At 36.2% G+C, this 18,234-nt stretch overlaps 2 protein-coding genes across 3 annotated transcripts; both read left to right on the plus strand.

Moving 5' to 3' along the window:
• The first annotated feature begins 1,588 nt into the window (after positions 1 to 1,588).
• LOC130941265 (protein translation factor SUI1 homolog 2-like) lies at positions 1,589 to 3,479 on the plus strand. 2 transcript variants are annotated; one of them, XM_057869699.1, is made up of 2 exons: positions 1,589 to 1,762; positions 2,877 to 3,479. In XM_057869699.1, exon 2 carries the CDS (start codon positions 2,929 to 2,931, stop codon positions 3,262 to 3,264), a length of 336 nt encoding a protein of 111 aa, XP_057725682.1. In that variant the 5' UTR covers positions 1,589 to 1,762; positions 2,877 to 2,928; the 3' UTR covers positions 3,265 to 3,479. The 2 variants fall into 2 exon arrangements, with proteins under 2 accessions (XP_057725682.1, XP_057725683.1); XM_057869700.1 differs by having other exon boundaries at positions 1,664 to 1,762; positions 2,860 to 3,479.
• A 12,477-nt stretch (positions 3,480 to 15,956) lies between these two features.
• Positions 15,957 to 17,734, plus strand: LOC130940465 (protein translation factor SUI1 homolog). Its single transcript, XM_057868594.1, has 2 exons — positions 15,957 to 16,062; positions 17,086 to 17,734. Exon 2 carries the CDS (start codon positions 17,138 to 17,140, stop codon positions 17,471 to 17,473), a length of 336 nt encoding a protein of 111 aa, XP_057724577.1. The 5' UTR covers positions 15,957 to 16,062; positions 17,086 to 17,137; the 3' UTR covers positions 17,474 to 17,734.
• The last annotated feature ends 500 nt before the right edge of the window (positions 17,735 to 18,234 follow it).

An 18,234-nucleotide genomic window follows, 5' to 3' on the forward strand; every position in this document is an offset into this window, starting at 1 on the left:
TAAAAATCATTGAAACACTAGTGTATCATTACACTTAAGATTTTTTTTATAGTTTATATTATTATCTTATCTTGTTTGCTAAGATAAAGAAAGTATTTGAATTTGAATATTAGTTAAAAATTTAAATTTCTTGACCTAATTGGGCCGTGGTGAGGGTCTGATCTCGAAACATCGAGTCGTGATTCAGCCATTTGGAGAACTCTTGGACCGGATTCCGAACAAATTCTATTATCGACGACTAAGTTATCACAAACATATTTTTTAAATTTAAAAAGAATTAATTGAAGTGTAGTGATATTTTTAATGTATTATAATTCGTTTTGTATTATTTGTCGCTAATTAAATTACATAATGTATTTATTGACGACTTGACTATCGGATATATTTGTCGATAATTATTTTTAATATAATATATATTTAAATTAAAGTTTGTAAAAAGAAGTTTGCATACACTTTTAATTAAAAATAAATTAGTATTAATTAATTTATATTTAACCATTTTTATATCAAGATAATAATAGTGCTAATTGTCACTTATCATTATCAGTGGTGGAACTTGAAATAAAATTTTGAGGGGGCTACATAGAAGATAATTGTCAAAATGCTTTTGATATGGACTCCATTTAAGATAAGCTCGTCTAATTTCATTTCTCTGGTTTTGGTGATATTGCCAAATTTAAAGCCGTTTTCAGGGTCTTGTTCCAAAAAATTAAGGTCAAACTTATCAGATGTAACTTTCTGAACTCTTAAAAGTTGTATCTCACTTTTTTCGCGATTCATTAAAGTAGAAAAACTATCTACATGTGTTGATATTATAAAAATTATATGTTCTCCTTCTTAAATATTAGTCTTCCTCTTAAAAAATGCATCAATTCTTGAATTTTTCATTATTATTTTATAATAAAATTTGAATATATATCCTGTAGAATATGTAAAGAAGAAGTTAGAAGAACAAATATTAAAATTTATAATATTTATTGAATTTTTTTATCAATTTATACAAATACAATAATATTAATACTTATTGAATATTCAATTATTTTTTATCATATAAAAAATTAAATTAAATAAATAGTAAAATATAAAATAATATTAAATTAAATAAATAAAAATATCTAATTTTTTATATTTAAACTTAAAGGTAGAAAGAGTGTTGCTTATTAAATTTATTAGGTACTTTAAGTCATAGTAAAGTATTTAAACCAATTGAATTATTTTTTATCTTTTGAAAAAGTACTACTAATTTTTTTATAAAAAACTTGGGGGGCCGTGGCCCCCTTGTCTGAACTAAGCTCCACCACACCACTAATCATTATCATCGTATGTAAATACGTTAAGTTACTTGAGAAATTGAGAATACGTGAGATATATTAAGATATTTTTTCTTGTTAGAAACACGTTAAAATACAACTACCAAAATTGCAAAATATTGTTTCTGTTTTAATAAATATTGTTTCTATATTTATAAAAAATATCTATTATTTTTCACAGCGTCACAATTACTGTTTCCCGTCTACATTAAGTTTTTTCTGATCTGACGCGTACATTAAATTTTAAACACACACTATTATGCTGAGCTGTCCAGAAAAAACTTGCGGCCCACTCAAGTCTCCACACTATATAATTGGCACAAACTCCATCGCTAGATTCTGCAACAAACGAAAGAGCACATATTATAACCCCTTCCGTTTTCCATTATTCTTGAAAAAGCTTCATCAGTTCTCTCGAGCGTACCTGGTCTCTCTCTCCTCCTACATAATATGTACGTTTTCTTGATTTATTTGTGCAATTTTTTCTACCTTTTAGATTGGATGGATGATTCTGGCTAAAATTTTTATATATAGATAATTTTAATATAAACTACGAAATATTTGATTATCTCAGTATTTTTATATTATTATGGTGATGACGTTTTTTAATATTTTTTTAATTGTAAAAAATTGATGTTTTGTAATAAAAAATATTATTTTAATTATTAAAACATAAAAGATAAGTGACGTTTTGTAAATATCTATAGTAATATATAATAAGAAAGTATAGGGAGTTAATGGAGTATCTGTATAATAAAAATTTTGGGATGTTCCATTTAGTAGGATATCAAATGTTTCTTATTTCTGGTACCCGAATGATTATTCTAGATAGTATGAATGTATTGTGTTTGAAAAATTAATAGTATTTTATTTTTAATGTTCATTTTTTAACTCATATTGAACTAAATAAGTAACTCATTATTCACATTGCACAGTCATTCTAGCGAGATTCATATATAATACATAATTTGGTTCATTGTTGGAGATTTCACACCTAATAATCCAATATAAGAAAAGAAAAAGTTCGATTATTGTTAGTAAATTTAGATTTTTTTTTTCAAAAAATGACAATCTAATTTTTAGTAATATTTCTAAATGACACTCTCTTGTCTTTATACATATAATTATAATGATTATGAAAGACTATTTTAGTGCAACAAATTAAAATATATGTTATTTAGTTATGAAAAAAAAGCATACAAATTTTAAGAATACAAGATTAATTTTAGAAAAAGAGAAAAAAAATTATTTAGACATTTTATAAGAAAGTGTCCGTTTTATTTTTAATATATAATTAAAAATATTAAAAAATTATCAAAATTTATTATATTTTTAATTATCAGTTTACTATTAATATTTAAAAATATGAAATAAAATATATTATTAAATTATTAAATTAAAAGAATTGGTCTAATTGACTTAATAACTAAATAATGATAAAAAAAATAATAAACTCTAATGACTCTTTAACATTTTTCTGTATTTAAAATAAAGCGATTTTATAATTTTTACTTCTTTAATTTGTATCTAAAATGGTAAAACTTGTAAGATCGTTTTACTTTGCAGTTTCTTATATATAAGGTCAGTGTTACCAATTATCTCTCGACAACCAAAATACATGATCGGTTTGGAAATCGAGATCCCAACCCACTTCGATCCATTCACTGAGGCCAAAGAATTGGGTGGCGTAGGGGCAAAGGAATATATCCATATCCGCATCCAGCAGAGGAATGGGAAGAAGAAACTGACCACAGTGCAAGGCTTGAAAGAATTTGGCTTAGAGAAGATACTCAAAGATCTCAAGAAAGAGTTATGTTGCAATGGCAATGTGGTTCAAGACAAGGAGCATGGCAAGATAATCCAGCTTCAAGGTGACCATCGCAAGAGCGTTTCCCAATTGTTGGTTCAGGCTGGTCTTGTTATGAAGGATCAGATCAAGATTCATGGCTTTTGAATAACTTCAAATTCAGTTACATTTGAATATTCGAATAAGTTAGTACCTTAACATATTCGGAGAAATAAAAAGGTGGCTTAACAAATACAATAGTATATGTTAAGCAGCCGTTATGTACTACTTTTAGAACTTTGTGCGTTTACAGTGTTTAAGTGTGTGTTTGGATTGTGGTTGGTTAAACTGGAGTTTGAATAAAAGATTGATTTTGGGTAGAAGTCAGTTTGTGTCAATATGATTTATATTTGACAATTCTATACTAAAATTGATTTTGATAAAATAAATATTGTTTGGATAATATTAGTTAAAATCACTTTTAGATAAATAATTACTAAAAATGACATAACATTAAATTATAATGTTATTTTTTATATATATTTAATTTTTTTATTTTTTTATATGTTTTTATATAATATATTTTTAGTATTTTTTAGTACGCTATAATTTTTTACTATTATTATTATTTATAGTTAATTTTTTTGTTTAATTTATTTTATCTAATGGGATCAATAAATTATATTATAAAAAGATAATAATAAATATAATGCACAAAAATTACCATTATAAAAATATATAATGTCAAATAAAAATTAGTAAAAGTTATAAATAATAAATAATAGAAGAAAGAGCTCATGTAAAGAGAAATAATAAGAATTCTATAAATAATACAATAATATGTATAGAGGATAAAGTTGGTAAAAAAAAATAAAGATTAAATGTCAATGACTAAAAGCTAGTTAGTGCAACGCAGAAACTAAAAATTCTTGCTTCTTATAATCGTAGTTTTGTAATCAAAATTGCTTATGCGTTTATAGATAGAAAAATTAGCCAAACTTAAAATGGAAGCGTTCAAAAAGCTGTAACATACTTTTCTTTTTTAACATATTTGGCTGTATATGAATGTGTCCTTGTTGAATCTGAATACATGCATGGTGTTCGTATTTATTTATATTATTTTTTAATAAATATGAAAATAAATATTATTAAACAGTTTTTTATGTCACATCATCATGGATAAGTTGAATAATATTAATAATTAATATACTTATATTTTTTAAAAAGTTTGCAGGGCATGTTTAGAACAAATAAATAAGAAAAAAAAACTCATTATTGAGTATATACAACATAAGTTATTTTATTTAAATAAATACATATTGTTCATACCCTGGCCCAATGATAAGGGCCCAGGACCAACCGAAAGGCCTAATCCAACAGGATAAGCTTTACAAAACACCGACTTTCACATAAGAAGTCGGTGTCAACCACGACTTGGTATGAAGAGGTCGGATGTGAGATCCGCTGGCAGATAAATACTCATTCAAATGAGTAACCGCCCCTAAAATCTCTCTAACCGCCTCATGAAGCCATATCTTAACCTCCCCAAGATAATGGGGACGGTTACCACCCTAAAGATACGGCACTACACCAACGGTGGTTATTGGCTCACCTCTATAAATACACTGACATCCCCTCAGGTATCCCTAAGTCCAATACTCTCTAAGACCTGCTTACACCCTTGCTAACTTAGGCATCGGAGTGTCTTTGCAGGTACCACCCCCCATTCACACGCGAGCACAAGTCGGGCGGAGCCTCCCGAGTTGCGGACCCACCTGGAGTCCTCCTCCATCACTCACTTGGGCCGCCAAACGCCATCCATTGGACTAATCTCCGGTTACCTACCGTAACATTGGCGCCGTTGCCGGGGACCCGCGAGATCATCCCTCGATGGCAGAAAGATCCCATGAAGAAGGCCATGTCGAAACGGATTCTGAGCAAGAGAATCTAGACATGGGCAATGACAATGAAGACACAGCCCAACATCAAGACAATGATCAACACAGAGAGGGTACCTCCGGAGTAAAGAATCCGAAGGTAAATTCCTCAGATGGGCGTGAATCAGAAAAAGGCGGACCAGCTCACGTAGCTGAACTAATGGGATTAGTCCATAGCCGCCTGGAGCAATTGGAACAAGAACGGGAGAGACAAAAGGAAACCGAAAGGCACCTTAAAGAAGAGATGGAGCGGCGAAAAGAGTTAGAAAGAAAACTCTTGCAGCTAGAATCCTCTCTCAAGAACTCCCGCGATGAAGGAGAAGATCAACTCCCGGGCGGAGAAGATCCCTTCAGCGAGGACATAATGAGGGCAAAAGTTCCAAGGAACTTCAAAAGCCCTGATATGGACCTCTATGATGGAACCACGGATCCAAAGCATCATCTTAGCAACTTCAAAAGTTGGATGTATCTAGCTGATGCCTCCGACGCTACGAGATGCAAGGCTTTTCCGACCACTTTATCAAAAGCAGCGATGAAGTGGTTCGATAGCCTTCCCCCAAGATCCATCACCAGTTTTGAAGACCTCTCAAGAAAATTCTTGATGAGGTTCTCAATCCAAAAAGACAAGGTAAAACATGCACCGAGCCTCCTGGGGATAAAGCAGGAGGTCGGAGAGTCCCTACGAGCCTATATGGAAAGGTTCAATAAAGCATGTTTAGAAATCCAAGACCTGCCCACGGAGGCAGTAATAATGGGGTTAGTCAATGGACTTAGAGAAGGTCCCTTCTCACAGTCCATATCTAAAAGACACCCCGTTTCTCTAAGTGATGTACAAGAAAGGGCCGAGAAGTACATCAACATGGAAGAGAATGCCAAATTAAGAGACCTAAGTTCACGACCTGGACCTACTTCCTCCTCTAGGGAAAGAGAAAGGGAAGTCAGGAAGAAGGAAGAACCCGGTCTCGAAAGGCCCAGAAAGTATCACTCTTATACTCCTCTAAAGACTTCTATAGTGGATGTATACAGAGAGATCTGCAACACTGAAAGGCTGCCACCCCCAAGACCTATTAAAAACAAAAAAGGGGGAAGTCGCAGCGAGTATTGTGAGTACCATAAAATATATGGTCACTCCACCAACGACTGTTACGACCTCAAAAATGTGATAGAAAAGCTGGCTAGAGAAGGCCGGCTTGACAGATATCTCATGGAGAGGTCGGACATCCACGGAAAGAGAAAGCGGGATGACATGGACAGGAGAGATCCGCCACCACAAACCCCGGAGAGACATATCCACATGATCTCAGGAGGATTTGCGGGGGGGGGGGGGATCACCAAATCTTCTCGCAAGAGACATCTCAAAAGAGTCTATCAGGTCGGGGATGAGACACCCGACCTCCCCACTATCTCATTCACGAAAGAAGATGGGCAAGGGATAATCCCCGGGCATGATGACCCCGTGGTGATAACCATGATCCTAGCCAACGCCCATCTCCACAGAACCCTAGTAGACCAAGGAAGCTCGGCGGACATCCTTTTCAAGCCCACCTTCGACAAACTAGGGTTAGATGAAAAAGAGTTGAGAGCTTACCCCGACACCCTATACGGGTTGGGGGATACGCCAATAAAACCACTGGAATTTTTGCCCCTTCACACAACTTTCGGAAAAGGGGAAAAATCGAGGACTTTGAACATAGATTTCATAGTCATCGATGAAGGGTCAGCCTACAATGCCCTAATTGGCAGGACTACCCTTAATCGACTCGGAGCAGTGGTATCAACTCCTCATCTCTGCATGAAATTCCCGACTCCAGGAGGAATAGCAACGGTGAGAGGAGATCAAAAATTGGCAAGGAAGTGCTATAACGAAAGCCTAAATCTGAGAGGAAAGGGCAAAGAAGTCCACACCATAGAGCTGGGCGGCACAAGGACAAGAGAAGAGCTACGACCCCAGCCGGGTGGAAAAACCGAGGAAATACAAGTCGGTAAAGAGGAAGGGAAAACGACTTACATAGGAGCCAATCTAGGGGAAACCCTGAAACAAAGGTTGGGTGAACTCCTAAAAGCTAATTCCGACCTCTTCGCCTGGAAGGCTTCCGACATGCCCGGGATTGACCCCGAGCTCATGTCTCACAGGCTCTCGGTGTACCCAGGGTCCCGACCTGTACAGCAAAGAAGACGCAAGCTCGGCTCAGAGAGGGCCTCCATAGTAGAAGAGCAAGTACAGGCGCTCCTGGAAGCCGGCTTTATCAGAGAGGTCAAATACCCAACATGGCTAGCCAATGTAGTGCTAGTCAAAAAGCAAAACGGTAAATGGAGGATGTGCGTCGACTATACCGACCTGAATAAGGCCTGTCCTAAGGACCCTTATCCCTTACCAAGTATTGATACCCTTGTAGACTCCAGCTCAGGGTACCAATACCTATCATTCATGGACGCCTACTCGGGATATAACCAAATCCCGATGCATGAACCCGATCAAGAGAAAACATCGTTCATCACACCAAAAGCCAACTACTGCTACGTGGTCATGCCATTCGGATTGAAGAATGCAGGAGCTACGTACCAAAGGCTGATGAACAAAGTGTTTTCCCCCCACCTAGGGAGCCTAATGGAGGTATACGTCGACGACATGTTAGTAAAAACCAAGCAAGAAGTCGACCTCTTAACCGACCTCTCACAAGTTTTCGACACTATAAGGTTGCATGGGATGAGATTAAATCCCGCAAAATGCGCCTTTGCAGTAGAAGCAGGGAAATTTCTAGGCTTCATGCTAACACAAAGAGGGATTGAGGCCAATCCCGACAAGTGCAGAGCCATCCTAGAAATGAAGAGCCCGACTTGTTTAAGAGAGGTTCAACAGCTCAATGGCCGACTCGCAGCCCTCTCCAGATTTATGGCAGGATCGGCACTAAAATCCCTTCCATTATTCTCCCTGTTAAGGAAGGGATGCCAGTTTGAATGGACTCCGGAATGTGAGGAGGCGTTCCAAGAGTTCAAAAATTTCTTAAGCCAACCTCCTATCTTGACCCGACCAATACCGGGAAAAGACCTCGTCCTATACCTATCCGTCGCAAACAGGGCTGTCTCATCAGCCCTGATCACAGAAGACGAGGTCGGTCAACACCCGGTCTACTTTACCAGTAAGGTTCTACAAGGCCCTGAGCTAAGGTACCACAAACTAGAGAAGTTTGCTTATTCCTTAGTGATAGCCTCACGAAGGCTACGACCTTACTTTCAGGCTCATACAATAAAAGTCCGTACAAACCAACCCATGAAGCAAATCCTCCAAAAGACGGATGTCGCAGGGAGAATGGTTCAATGGGCGATAGAACTCTCCGAGTTCGATTTGAGATACGAAACTCGGACTGCAATTAAAGCCCAATGCCTCGCCGACTTCATCGCGGAATACGCAGGTGAACAAGAGGAAAAACCGACCACATGGGAACTCTATGTAGACGGATCCTCCAACAAGACAGGGAGCGGCGCAGGCATAATATTGGTAGATGAAAAAGGGACCCAGATAGAGGTCTCCTTAAAATTTGAATTTCCGGCTTCAAACAATCAGGCAGAATATGAAGCCTTGATTGCCGGATTAAAGTTAGCAGAAGAAGTTGGCGCTACAAAGGTGATGATCTACAGCGACTCACAAGTGGTGACTTCCCAAATAAGTGGAGAGTATCAGGCAAAAGACCCCAATATGAAGAAATACTTGGAAAAAACCTTGGAACACCTCGGGCACTTTGCGGAAACCGAGGTCAAGCACATAACTCGGGATCTAAATAGCAGAGCTGACGCCCTATCCAAGTTAGCAAGTACCAAACCCGGAGGGAACAATAAAAGCCTGATCCAGGAAACCCTCCAAGAGCCCTCGGTATCAAAAACAGAAGATCAACAAAAGGTACTTGAGGTAGTCGGCCTAAATCTCGGATGGATGAATCCCCTAGTCGAATACCTAAAATTCGACATCCTCCCCAAAGAGGAGAAAGAGGCTAAAAAGATCCGAAGGGAAGCACAACATTATACATTGGTGAGAAATGTCCTTTACAAAAGAGGGATATCAACACCATTGCTGAAGTGTGTACCGACCTCAAGAACCACCGAGGTGTTGGAGGAAGTACATAGTGGAATCTGCGGAAATCACCTCGGAGCAAGGTCACTAGCCAGAAAAGTGATCCGAGCAGGATTCTATTGGCCGACCTTGCAGAAAGATGCAACCGACTTTGTGAAAAAATGCCAACCATGTCAGATGCATGCAAATTTCCACGTGGCTCCCCCAGAAGAACTTATCAGTATAACTTCCCCTTGGCCTTTCGCAAAATGGGGAATGGATTTGTTAGGTCCTTTTCCCCAAGCACCAGGGCAAGTCAAATACTTGATCGTGGGAATAGATTACTTCACAAAGTGGGTAGAAGCAGAACCACTAGCTACTATCACCGCTCAAAGAAGTCGCAGGTTCCTCTACAAAAACATTATCACAAGGTATGGAATACCTTATTCCATCACCACAGATAATGGGACCCAGTTCACCGACGCCTCCTTCAGAGGTTTTGTAGCCAGTATGAAAATCAAACATCAATTCACCTCGGTAGAACACCCACAAGCCAACGGGCAAGCCGAGGCAGCCAACAAAGTCATACTGGCAGGACTAAAGAAGAGATTACAGGAGGCAAAGGGAGCTTGGGCTGACGAGCTCCCCCAAGTGCTATGGGCTTATAGGACGACCCCCCAATCCGCCACAGGAGAAAAACCCTTCCGGCTAGTCTACGGCGTAGAAGCCATGATTCCTATAGAAATCAGTGAGCAAAGCCCAAGGGTAATTCTCCATGATGAGGTCGGAAATGTACAGGGGCACAAAGAGGAGCTCGACTTGCTCCCCGAAGTCCGAGAGAACGCCCAGATAAAAGAAGCGGCATTAAAGCAAAGGATGACTACCAGATACAACAAGAAAGTCATTCGAAGAACATTCGCCGTAGATGACCTGGTCCTAATTAGAAACGACATTGGGGTCAACAAATCAGGAGATGGAAAGCTCGCCGCAAATTGGAAAGGGCCATACAAAATCAAGGAAGTATTAGGGAAAGGTTATTATAAAGTAACCGACCTGGATGGCACTGAGTTACCAAGGTCGTGGCATGCTTGTAATATGAAAAGGTACTACAGTTAGAAGCGAACCCTACTCCCTGATGTACTCTTTTCCCAGCTTCATGATTTTTTCCCAAAAAGGGTTTTTTCTGGAGAGGGGTTTTTAACGAGGCATCATAGTAGAGGCTAAGGAAAAATATACTGTCAAGACCCTTAGTAGCAAAAAGGTACCTTCCCGATTAATAAAGATCTTTTTTCATTCATAATATCTCTTATAATATCCTCCTTTATTTTTCTAAGTCTTTCTACGAAACGCGCCGACTTAAGCTCGATAAAGCGTGAAAATCCCATGAACCGACCTAGATGGTCGTCAGGATAAAACGACGAGGTACAAGTCGGTGTAAAGAGGTTATACAAGTCGGTCGTAAAAGCTCGGGAACCAACCCGACTCATAAGTCGGAAAGAGATCCCGAGTAGGGAAACTTGGAAAACTTTGATCCACAGATCGGAGTATAACACCGAGTAGAAGAAAAACGCATCGCAAAAATAACCTAAGTCATAAAAAACTCACTAAAGCAAAGTCGAGTATAAAGGATAACAAAGGAGATATGACAACCTGAAAAGTTTAAAGCTTGCATACAAGCCTTTCCACGAAAAAGGCTCGAAAAAATAATGCAAGATAGCAGAAGGTTTTTCGAAAAGATCAAACATATTTCAAAATAGAAAAGCATGTGCACGCGCAAAGTAACTTAAACCCTTATCCAAAAAAGGGCACCTACTTCGATTAGAAAACCCTTATCCAAAAAGGGCATTTATTTTGTTTAAAACCCTTATCCAAAAAAGGGCAACAAACAGAATATTTTGTTTACGGCCTTGAAAGGCCAGAAGCAAATTGTTCACAACCACCAGCAAATAAATAGAAGTTTAAAAAAGGGGGGACCCACAGGCCGGGCCCCCATATAGCCACAAAAATAAAAAAATCACTTCTTGGACGGAATAGAGGAATCACCACCACCAGGAGGAACATCACCAGGACCGGGAGGAGGAGCCAAAGAGGAAGTCGGAGCAAAGGTTGAAGAACTCGGTGGATCTGCGGAATGAGGAGGAGACTCTATAATCCTCTGCCCCCGAGTCTTTAGGTCTGACTCGGAAAGGACCTCGGGAGCAGGAGGATCAACGATGGCGCCATCAATCACCACTTTGTCAGGATGTAATGGAGAAAGATCCAAGTCGGGGGCTATAACCCTGACCTGCTCCAGGAAAATTCTCCAAGACTCCTCGGCGGCATCGGCGATGGAGTCCTCCAAGTCAGCATAGGCATTCCGAGAGTTCAACAAATCCTTCTTCACCTCCACCATATCTTTAAATAGGCTTTGGTAACTCTCCTGGGCTGCCTTCCTTAGGTTTACCTCCATAGTGCATTGGGCTCGCAGCTGGCTCTCCTTCCCCCGGAGGTCATCTCTCTCCTTCCTCAACTTATCCATCTCCTCCTTCAACTCCTTTTGATGTTTTTCAAATAAAAGAAGCCTCTCCTCTAGCTCCTCAACCTTTGAGGAAGTCCCCAAGGAGTTGAGAGGAGTCTTCTCAAACATGTCCAAAAGTTTGCCGCAAACTCCCGCCGTTCTAAAACTTTCTTCGGCCAGAGTGGCAAGGTGTTTCCGAACAGAAACATCATCCATGTTTATGAGAGGATAGATGTTCTTTCGAACGAATGCAAAAGCATCCGCCTTAACCCCACCTTCCCAAGAAGGGCCAGACTCTGAAGTCTTGTGCTTCTTCTTCTCTGGCTCGGAAAGTAATGGGACAGAAGGGAGTAGTCGAGTCAAACTTGAGGAGGAAGAGATGATAAGAGGTTGAGGGGGAGTACCCACATTTCTAGGAGGAGGAGGAGGAGGAGAGACGACCGCCTTGGAGCCCCCGGACCTGGCCCGGGACTTTGCCTTGGCGTCCTGCACCCGCTGGTAGGACTCTTGAGCATTTTTCTTTGCCATGTCTACAAAAGAAACAACCAAGTCACAAGTCGGTAAAATACAAGTCGGTAAAATACAAGTCGGTAAAATGCAACTCGGAAACAAGAAATGCATGCACTACCTATGCAAGATTGAACAAATACCGACGTCCCCTGGAGGATTTTCCTCGTATCCAAGTATGGGGCCCTCCCCCATGCTTCTCGGAAAAACCCCACAATGGCCGCCTCCACCTCGTCTAGGTCATCTAGACCGATCTTTTCACAAGGGGTGGCCGGCAGCCAATAAAGGGGAAAGCGAGGGGAGGAATGCTCGTCCAGAAAAAAGGGGTGGTGACCCTCTACGGCTTGGACCTTGAAGAAGAAATTTTTGAAGTCGTGGAAAGACTCGTCGAAAAGGGTGAAAATCCTCCGACCTTGAATAGCTCGGAAGGATACCCATTGTTGTCTGTTGTTTAGCCCACTAAAGGGCTTAGTCATATGGAAAAGATAGAAGAAGATTCTCAAGGAAGTCGGAAAGTCCAGAGCATGGCTTATAAACTGGTAAATCTTCAAAAAACCCCATGAATTAGGGTGGAGTTGAGTAGGGGCAACCTTACAGTGGTGCAAAACAGATACCTCGAAATCAGAGAAAGGAAGAAAAACACCCAAACGGGTGATCATACATTCATACATGAAGAAAAAATGAGGGGCCGCCTCATTAGCTCTCCCAAAACAGACCCGGTCTTCAAGACCCGGGATTATCAGCTCATATTTGGGCTCGTCCTCGTCCGAAGTACAGAGCCTGTAATGAGTACGAAGGTGGGTGATGAACTCAGCGTCAACCAACGGTTCCTCCCCAAGGACCGTATCGTCAACCCACTGAGAAAGAATGTCTACAGAGACCATTTTTTATAAAAAAGAAAGTGGCAGAAAACCTACAAAAAGGAAAAAGAAAAAGAAAATCAAAAAATACGGCCACTAAAGAAGAGAGATTCGAAACCAGAATCTACGGGTCAACCTACCTACTCGCAAAACATGCAAATCGCAAAACATGCAAACATAAAGCATGGCATGAATAAATCAAAACTAACCTTTATCCGAAAATGGAGGTTGGAGAAGAACAGAAGTCTTCGAATGCAAGGATGCAGTACGAACAAGATAAGGAAAAGTTCGAAAGATTACAGAAACGGAAAATGGAAAGAGAGGGAAAGAATTTATAAAAAAGGATAAGGGGCATAATGGTAAAAAGCGAGGCAGTCATTAATGAGACTGCACCGTTACCAAAGCCCTCAATCCCTAAATGATCCCTCAACGGACACGACGCTTGAATTGACGTAACTGTCAGAAATCAAAGGTCGCGAAAATCACGTCGGTTTCCAAGATCCGTATTCTCTCAAACAAGTCGACTACGAGCCCGAGTTGAATACTTGAACCCAAACTTTAAAGAAAATTTGGGCTCAAGTAGGGGCACTGTTCATACCCTGGCCCAATGATAAGGGCCCAGGACCAACCGAAAGGCCTAATCCAACAGGATAAGCCTTACAAAACACCGACTTTCACATAAGAAGTCGGTGTCAACCACGACTTGGTATGAAGAGGTCGGATGTGAGATCCGCTGGCAGATAAATACTCATTCAAATGAGTAACCGCCCCTAAAATCTCTCTAACCGCCTCATGAAGCCATATCTTAACCTTCCCAAGATAATGGGGACGGTTACCACCCTAAAGATACGGCACTACACCAACGGTGGTTATTGGCTCACCTCTATAAATACACTGACATCCCCTCAGGTATCCCTAAGTCCAATACTCTCTAAGACCTTCTTACACCCTTGCTAACTTAGGCATCGGAGTGTCTTTGCAGGTACCACCCCCCATTCACACGCGAGCACAAGTCGGGCGGAGCCTCCCGAGTTGCGGACCCACCTGGAGTCCTCCTCCATCACTCACTTGGGCCGCCAAACGCCATCCATTGGACTAATCTCCGGTTACCTACCGTAACACATATATTTTGGGATATTTTTTTAAATAAATAATTTAAATATTTTATCCACGAATACAAGTAATTTGTAGTATATTTATTAATTTTTATTTTTTTATATATTTTATTTACCGTGTAAACGAATTAAAATTGTCTATAACTCGTTTACACACTGTTTTATAGATTTTTAACAAATTTAAGTGGTTCGATAACGATCTGAGAGTGAGATTTACTTCTCTTATAAGTACCAATTTTCGAAAATGCATCAAAGATTCTTTTAACTAGTTAAAATAACAAAGAAAAATGTGAAAAAAAAAGAAAATAACTTTTCTTCGATAAAATCAAAGGACTTTGAATTTAAAAACAATATGTAAACATAAAGGAAAACAAAGAAAGCAACAACTTAGGAAAGAAAGTAAATTTACAAGAACAAGTAAATTTAACGTTTTAATTTTAGACATTATTGACAAGCCAAAATGCTGTGTTTATTTTATAAAATTAGAATTACCGACGAGTTATGCTGTGAGTACATATAATGTGGATGAAAAATTAAAACTCATTTTTTTATTTTATTGACGACAAGCTATCGATAATATCCATACTTATTTAAAAGGTTACGAGTTCGAATCTCTCTATTTTTTATATAAAAAAAACTGTCAATAATATACTTTTACTAATAATAAAAATATTAAAATTTAAATGTCGTTAGCTACTACTTATGTGTTGGTAAAATATTTTTAACTTTAAAAATTATTTTTAATTAATTAATTTTATCAATGACTAAATTGTCGATAATAAATTTAATAAATATAGAATATAAATTCTTTACAAAACTGTTGGTATCGGAAATTTGCTGGTATTGGTAATGACGTGATGAGACGTTTAGATGGCGGGAGTGGCACCTGCAAAGATACTCTAATGTTTAAATCAGAATGGATTTGAGAGATATAGGTGAAGGTTAAAAGTGTGTGACGTACTTGAGGGAGCTTAGCTCCCTTTATATAATTTGGGAAAGCTTTTAAGTATACCATTACACCGGTGTTTTAATAAATTTTAACCGTTGATTTTAATTATATATTATATTTATATATATATATTTTTTATAATTAAGATTAACGGTTAAAAATCACTTAAACATCAATGTATCACTACACTTAAGAATTTTTCTATAGTTTATATTATTATCTTATCTTGTTTGCTAAGATAAAGGAAGTATTTGAATTTAAATATTAGTTAGAAATTTAAAATCTCTTAACCTAATTGGGCCGTGATGAGGGTCTGATCTCAAAAAATCGAGTCATGATTCAGCCATTTGAAGAACTCTTGGATCGAATTCTGAACAAATTCTATTATCGACGACCAAGTTATCACTAACATATTTTTTAAATTTAATATTTTTAATGTATTATAATTCGTTTTGTATTATTTGTCGCTAATAAAATTACATCATGTATTTATTGACGATTTGACTGTCGGATATATTTGTTGATAATTATTTTTAATATAATATATATTTAAATTGAAGTTTGTAAAAAGAAGTTTGCATACACTTTTAATTAAAAATAAATTAGTATTAATTAATTTATATTTACCATTTTTATATCAAGATCAAGATAATAATAATGCTAATTGTCACTTATTGTCATCGTATATAAATACCGTTAAGTTACTTGAGAAATTGAGAATACGTGAGATATATTAAGATATTTTTTCTTGTTAGAAACACGTTAAAATACAACTACCAAAATTGCAAAATATTGTTTCTGTTTTAATAAATATTGTTTCTATATTTATAAAAAAATATCTATTATTTTTCACACGCTATTATGCTGAGCTGTCCAGAAAAAACTTGCGGCCCACTCAAGTCTCCACACTATATAATGGCACAAACTCCATCCCTAGATTCTGCAACAAACGAAAGAGCACATATTATAACCCCTTCCGTTTTCCATTATTCTTGAAAAAGCTTCATCAGTTCTCTCGAGCGTACCTGGTCTCTCTCTCCTCCTACATAATATGTACGTTTTCTTGATTTATTTGTGCAATTTTTCTACCTTTTAGATTGGATGGATGATTCTGGCTAAAATTTTTATATATAGATAATTTTAATATAAACTACGAAATATTTGATTATCTTAGTATTTTATATTATTATGGTGATGACGTTTTTTAATATTTTTTTTAATGGTAAAAAATTGATGTTTTATAATAAAAAATATTATTTTAATTATTAAAACATAAAAGATAAGTGACGTTTTGTAAATATCTATAGTAATATATAAAGAGAAAGTATAGGGAATTAATAGAGTATCTGTACAATGTGTATAATAAAGATTTTGGGATGTTCGATTCAGTAGGATATCAAATGTTTATTATTCCTGGTATCCGAATGGTTATTTTAGATAGTATGAGTGTATTGTGTTTAAAAAGTTAGTAATATTTTATCTTTAATATTTATTTTTTAATTCATATTAAGCTAAATAAATAACTCATTATACTATACAAATATTCAATTGACATTCTAACGAGATTCATATATAATACATAATTTAGTTAATTGTTGGAGATTTCACGCCTAATAATCTAATATAAGAAAAGAAAAAGTTGGATTATTGTTAGTAAATTTAAATTTTTTTTCCAGAAAATGACAATCTATTTTTAGTAATATTTCTAAATGACACTCTCTTGTCTTTATAGATATAATTATAATGATTTTGAAAGAGTAATTTAGTGCAACAAATTAAAATATATGTTATTTAGTTCTGAAAAAAAGAGCATACAAATTTTAAGAATACAAGGTTAATTTAAGAAAAAAAGAAAAAAAATTATTTAGACATTTGATAAGAAAGTGTCCGTTTTATTTTTATTATATAATTAAAAAATATTAAAAAATCATCAGAATTTATTATATTTTTAATTATCAGTTTATTATTAATATTTAAAAGTATAAAATAAAATATATTATTAAATTATTTTATAATTTTTACTTCTTTAATTTATATCTAGAATGGTAAAACTTGTAAGATCCTTTTACTTTGCAGTTTCTTATATATAAAGTCAGTGTTACCAATTATCTCTCGACAACCAAAATACATGATCGGTTCGGAAATCGAGATCGCAACCCATTTCGATCCATTCACTGAGGCCAAAGAATTGGGTGGCGTAGGGGCAAAGGAATATATCCATATCCGCATCCAGCAGAGGAATGGGAAGAAGAAACTGACCACAGTGCAAGGCTTGAAAGAATTGGGCTTAGAGAAGATACTCAAAGATCTCAAGAAAGAGTTATGTTGCAATGGCAACGTGGTTCAAGACAAGGAGCATGGCAAGATAATCCAGCTTCAAGGTGACCATCGCAAGAACGTTTCCCAATTGCTGGTTCAGGCTGGTCTTGTTATGAAGGATCAGATCAAGATTCATGGCTTTTGAATAACTTCAAATTCAGTTACATTTGAATATTCGAATTTATATTAAATTAAGTTAGTACCTTAATATATTCGGAAAAATAAAAAGGTGGCTTAGCAAATACAATAGTATATGACTATATGTTAAGCAACCGTTATGTACTACTTTTAGAACTTTGTGCGTTTACAGTGTTAAGTTTGATAAGTGGGATTGAAATGGGAATGATTTTTTTTTTATTATTAAAAACATTTGAGAGTATAAAATTTAATTTCTAATTTTTTATTATTTTTTTATATTTATTTTTGGTTTTATTTATAAAATTAATGATAAAAAATTATATTTTATTTTTTTAATTATTAAAAAAAATTGAAAGATCTGAAATAACTCAAATAAATGTATTTGGCTGTATATAAATGTGCCCTTGTTGAATCTGAATACATGCATGGTGTTCGTATTTATTTATATTATTTTTTAATAAATATGAAAATAAATATTATTAAACAGTTTTTTATGTCACATCATTATGGATAAGTTGAATAATATTAATAATTAATATACTTATATTTTTTAAAAAGTATACATGGCATGTTTAGAAATAAGGAAGAAAAAAAGACTCATTATTGAGTATATACAACATAAGTTACTTTATTTAAATAAATACATATATTTTGAGATATTTTTTTAAATAAATAATTTAAATATTTTATCCACGAATACAAGTAATTTATAGTATATTTATTAATTTTTATTTTTTTATATATTTTATTTATCGTGTAAACAAATTA

The sequence above is a fragment of the Arachis stenosperma genome, chromosome 7 (genome assembly GCF_014773155.1).
Source record: "Arachis stenosperma cultivar V10309 chromosome 7, arast.V10309.gnm1.PFL2, whole genome shotgun sequence".
NCBI lineage: Eukaryota > Viridiplantae > Streptophyta > Magnoliopsida > Fabales > Fabaceae > Arachis > Arachis stenosperma.

What these genes read in the sequence shown, in the direction of transcription:
- LOC130940465 (XM_057868594.1), top strand. Translation starts at nt 17,138, where the DNA reads ATGATCGGTTCGGAAATCGAGATCGCAACCCATTTCGATCCATTCACT.
- LOC130941265 (XM_057869699.1), top strand. Translation starts at nt 2,929, where the DNA reads ATGATCGGTTTGGAAATCGAGATCCCAACCCACTTCGATCCATTCACT.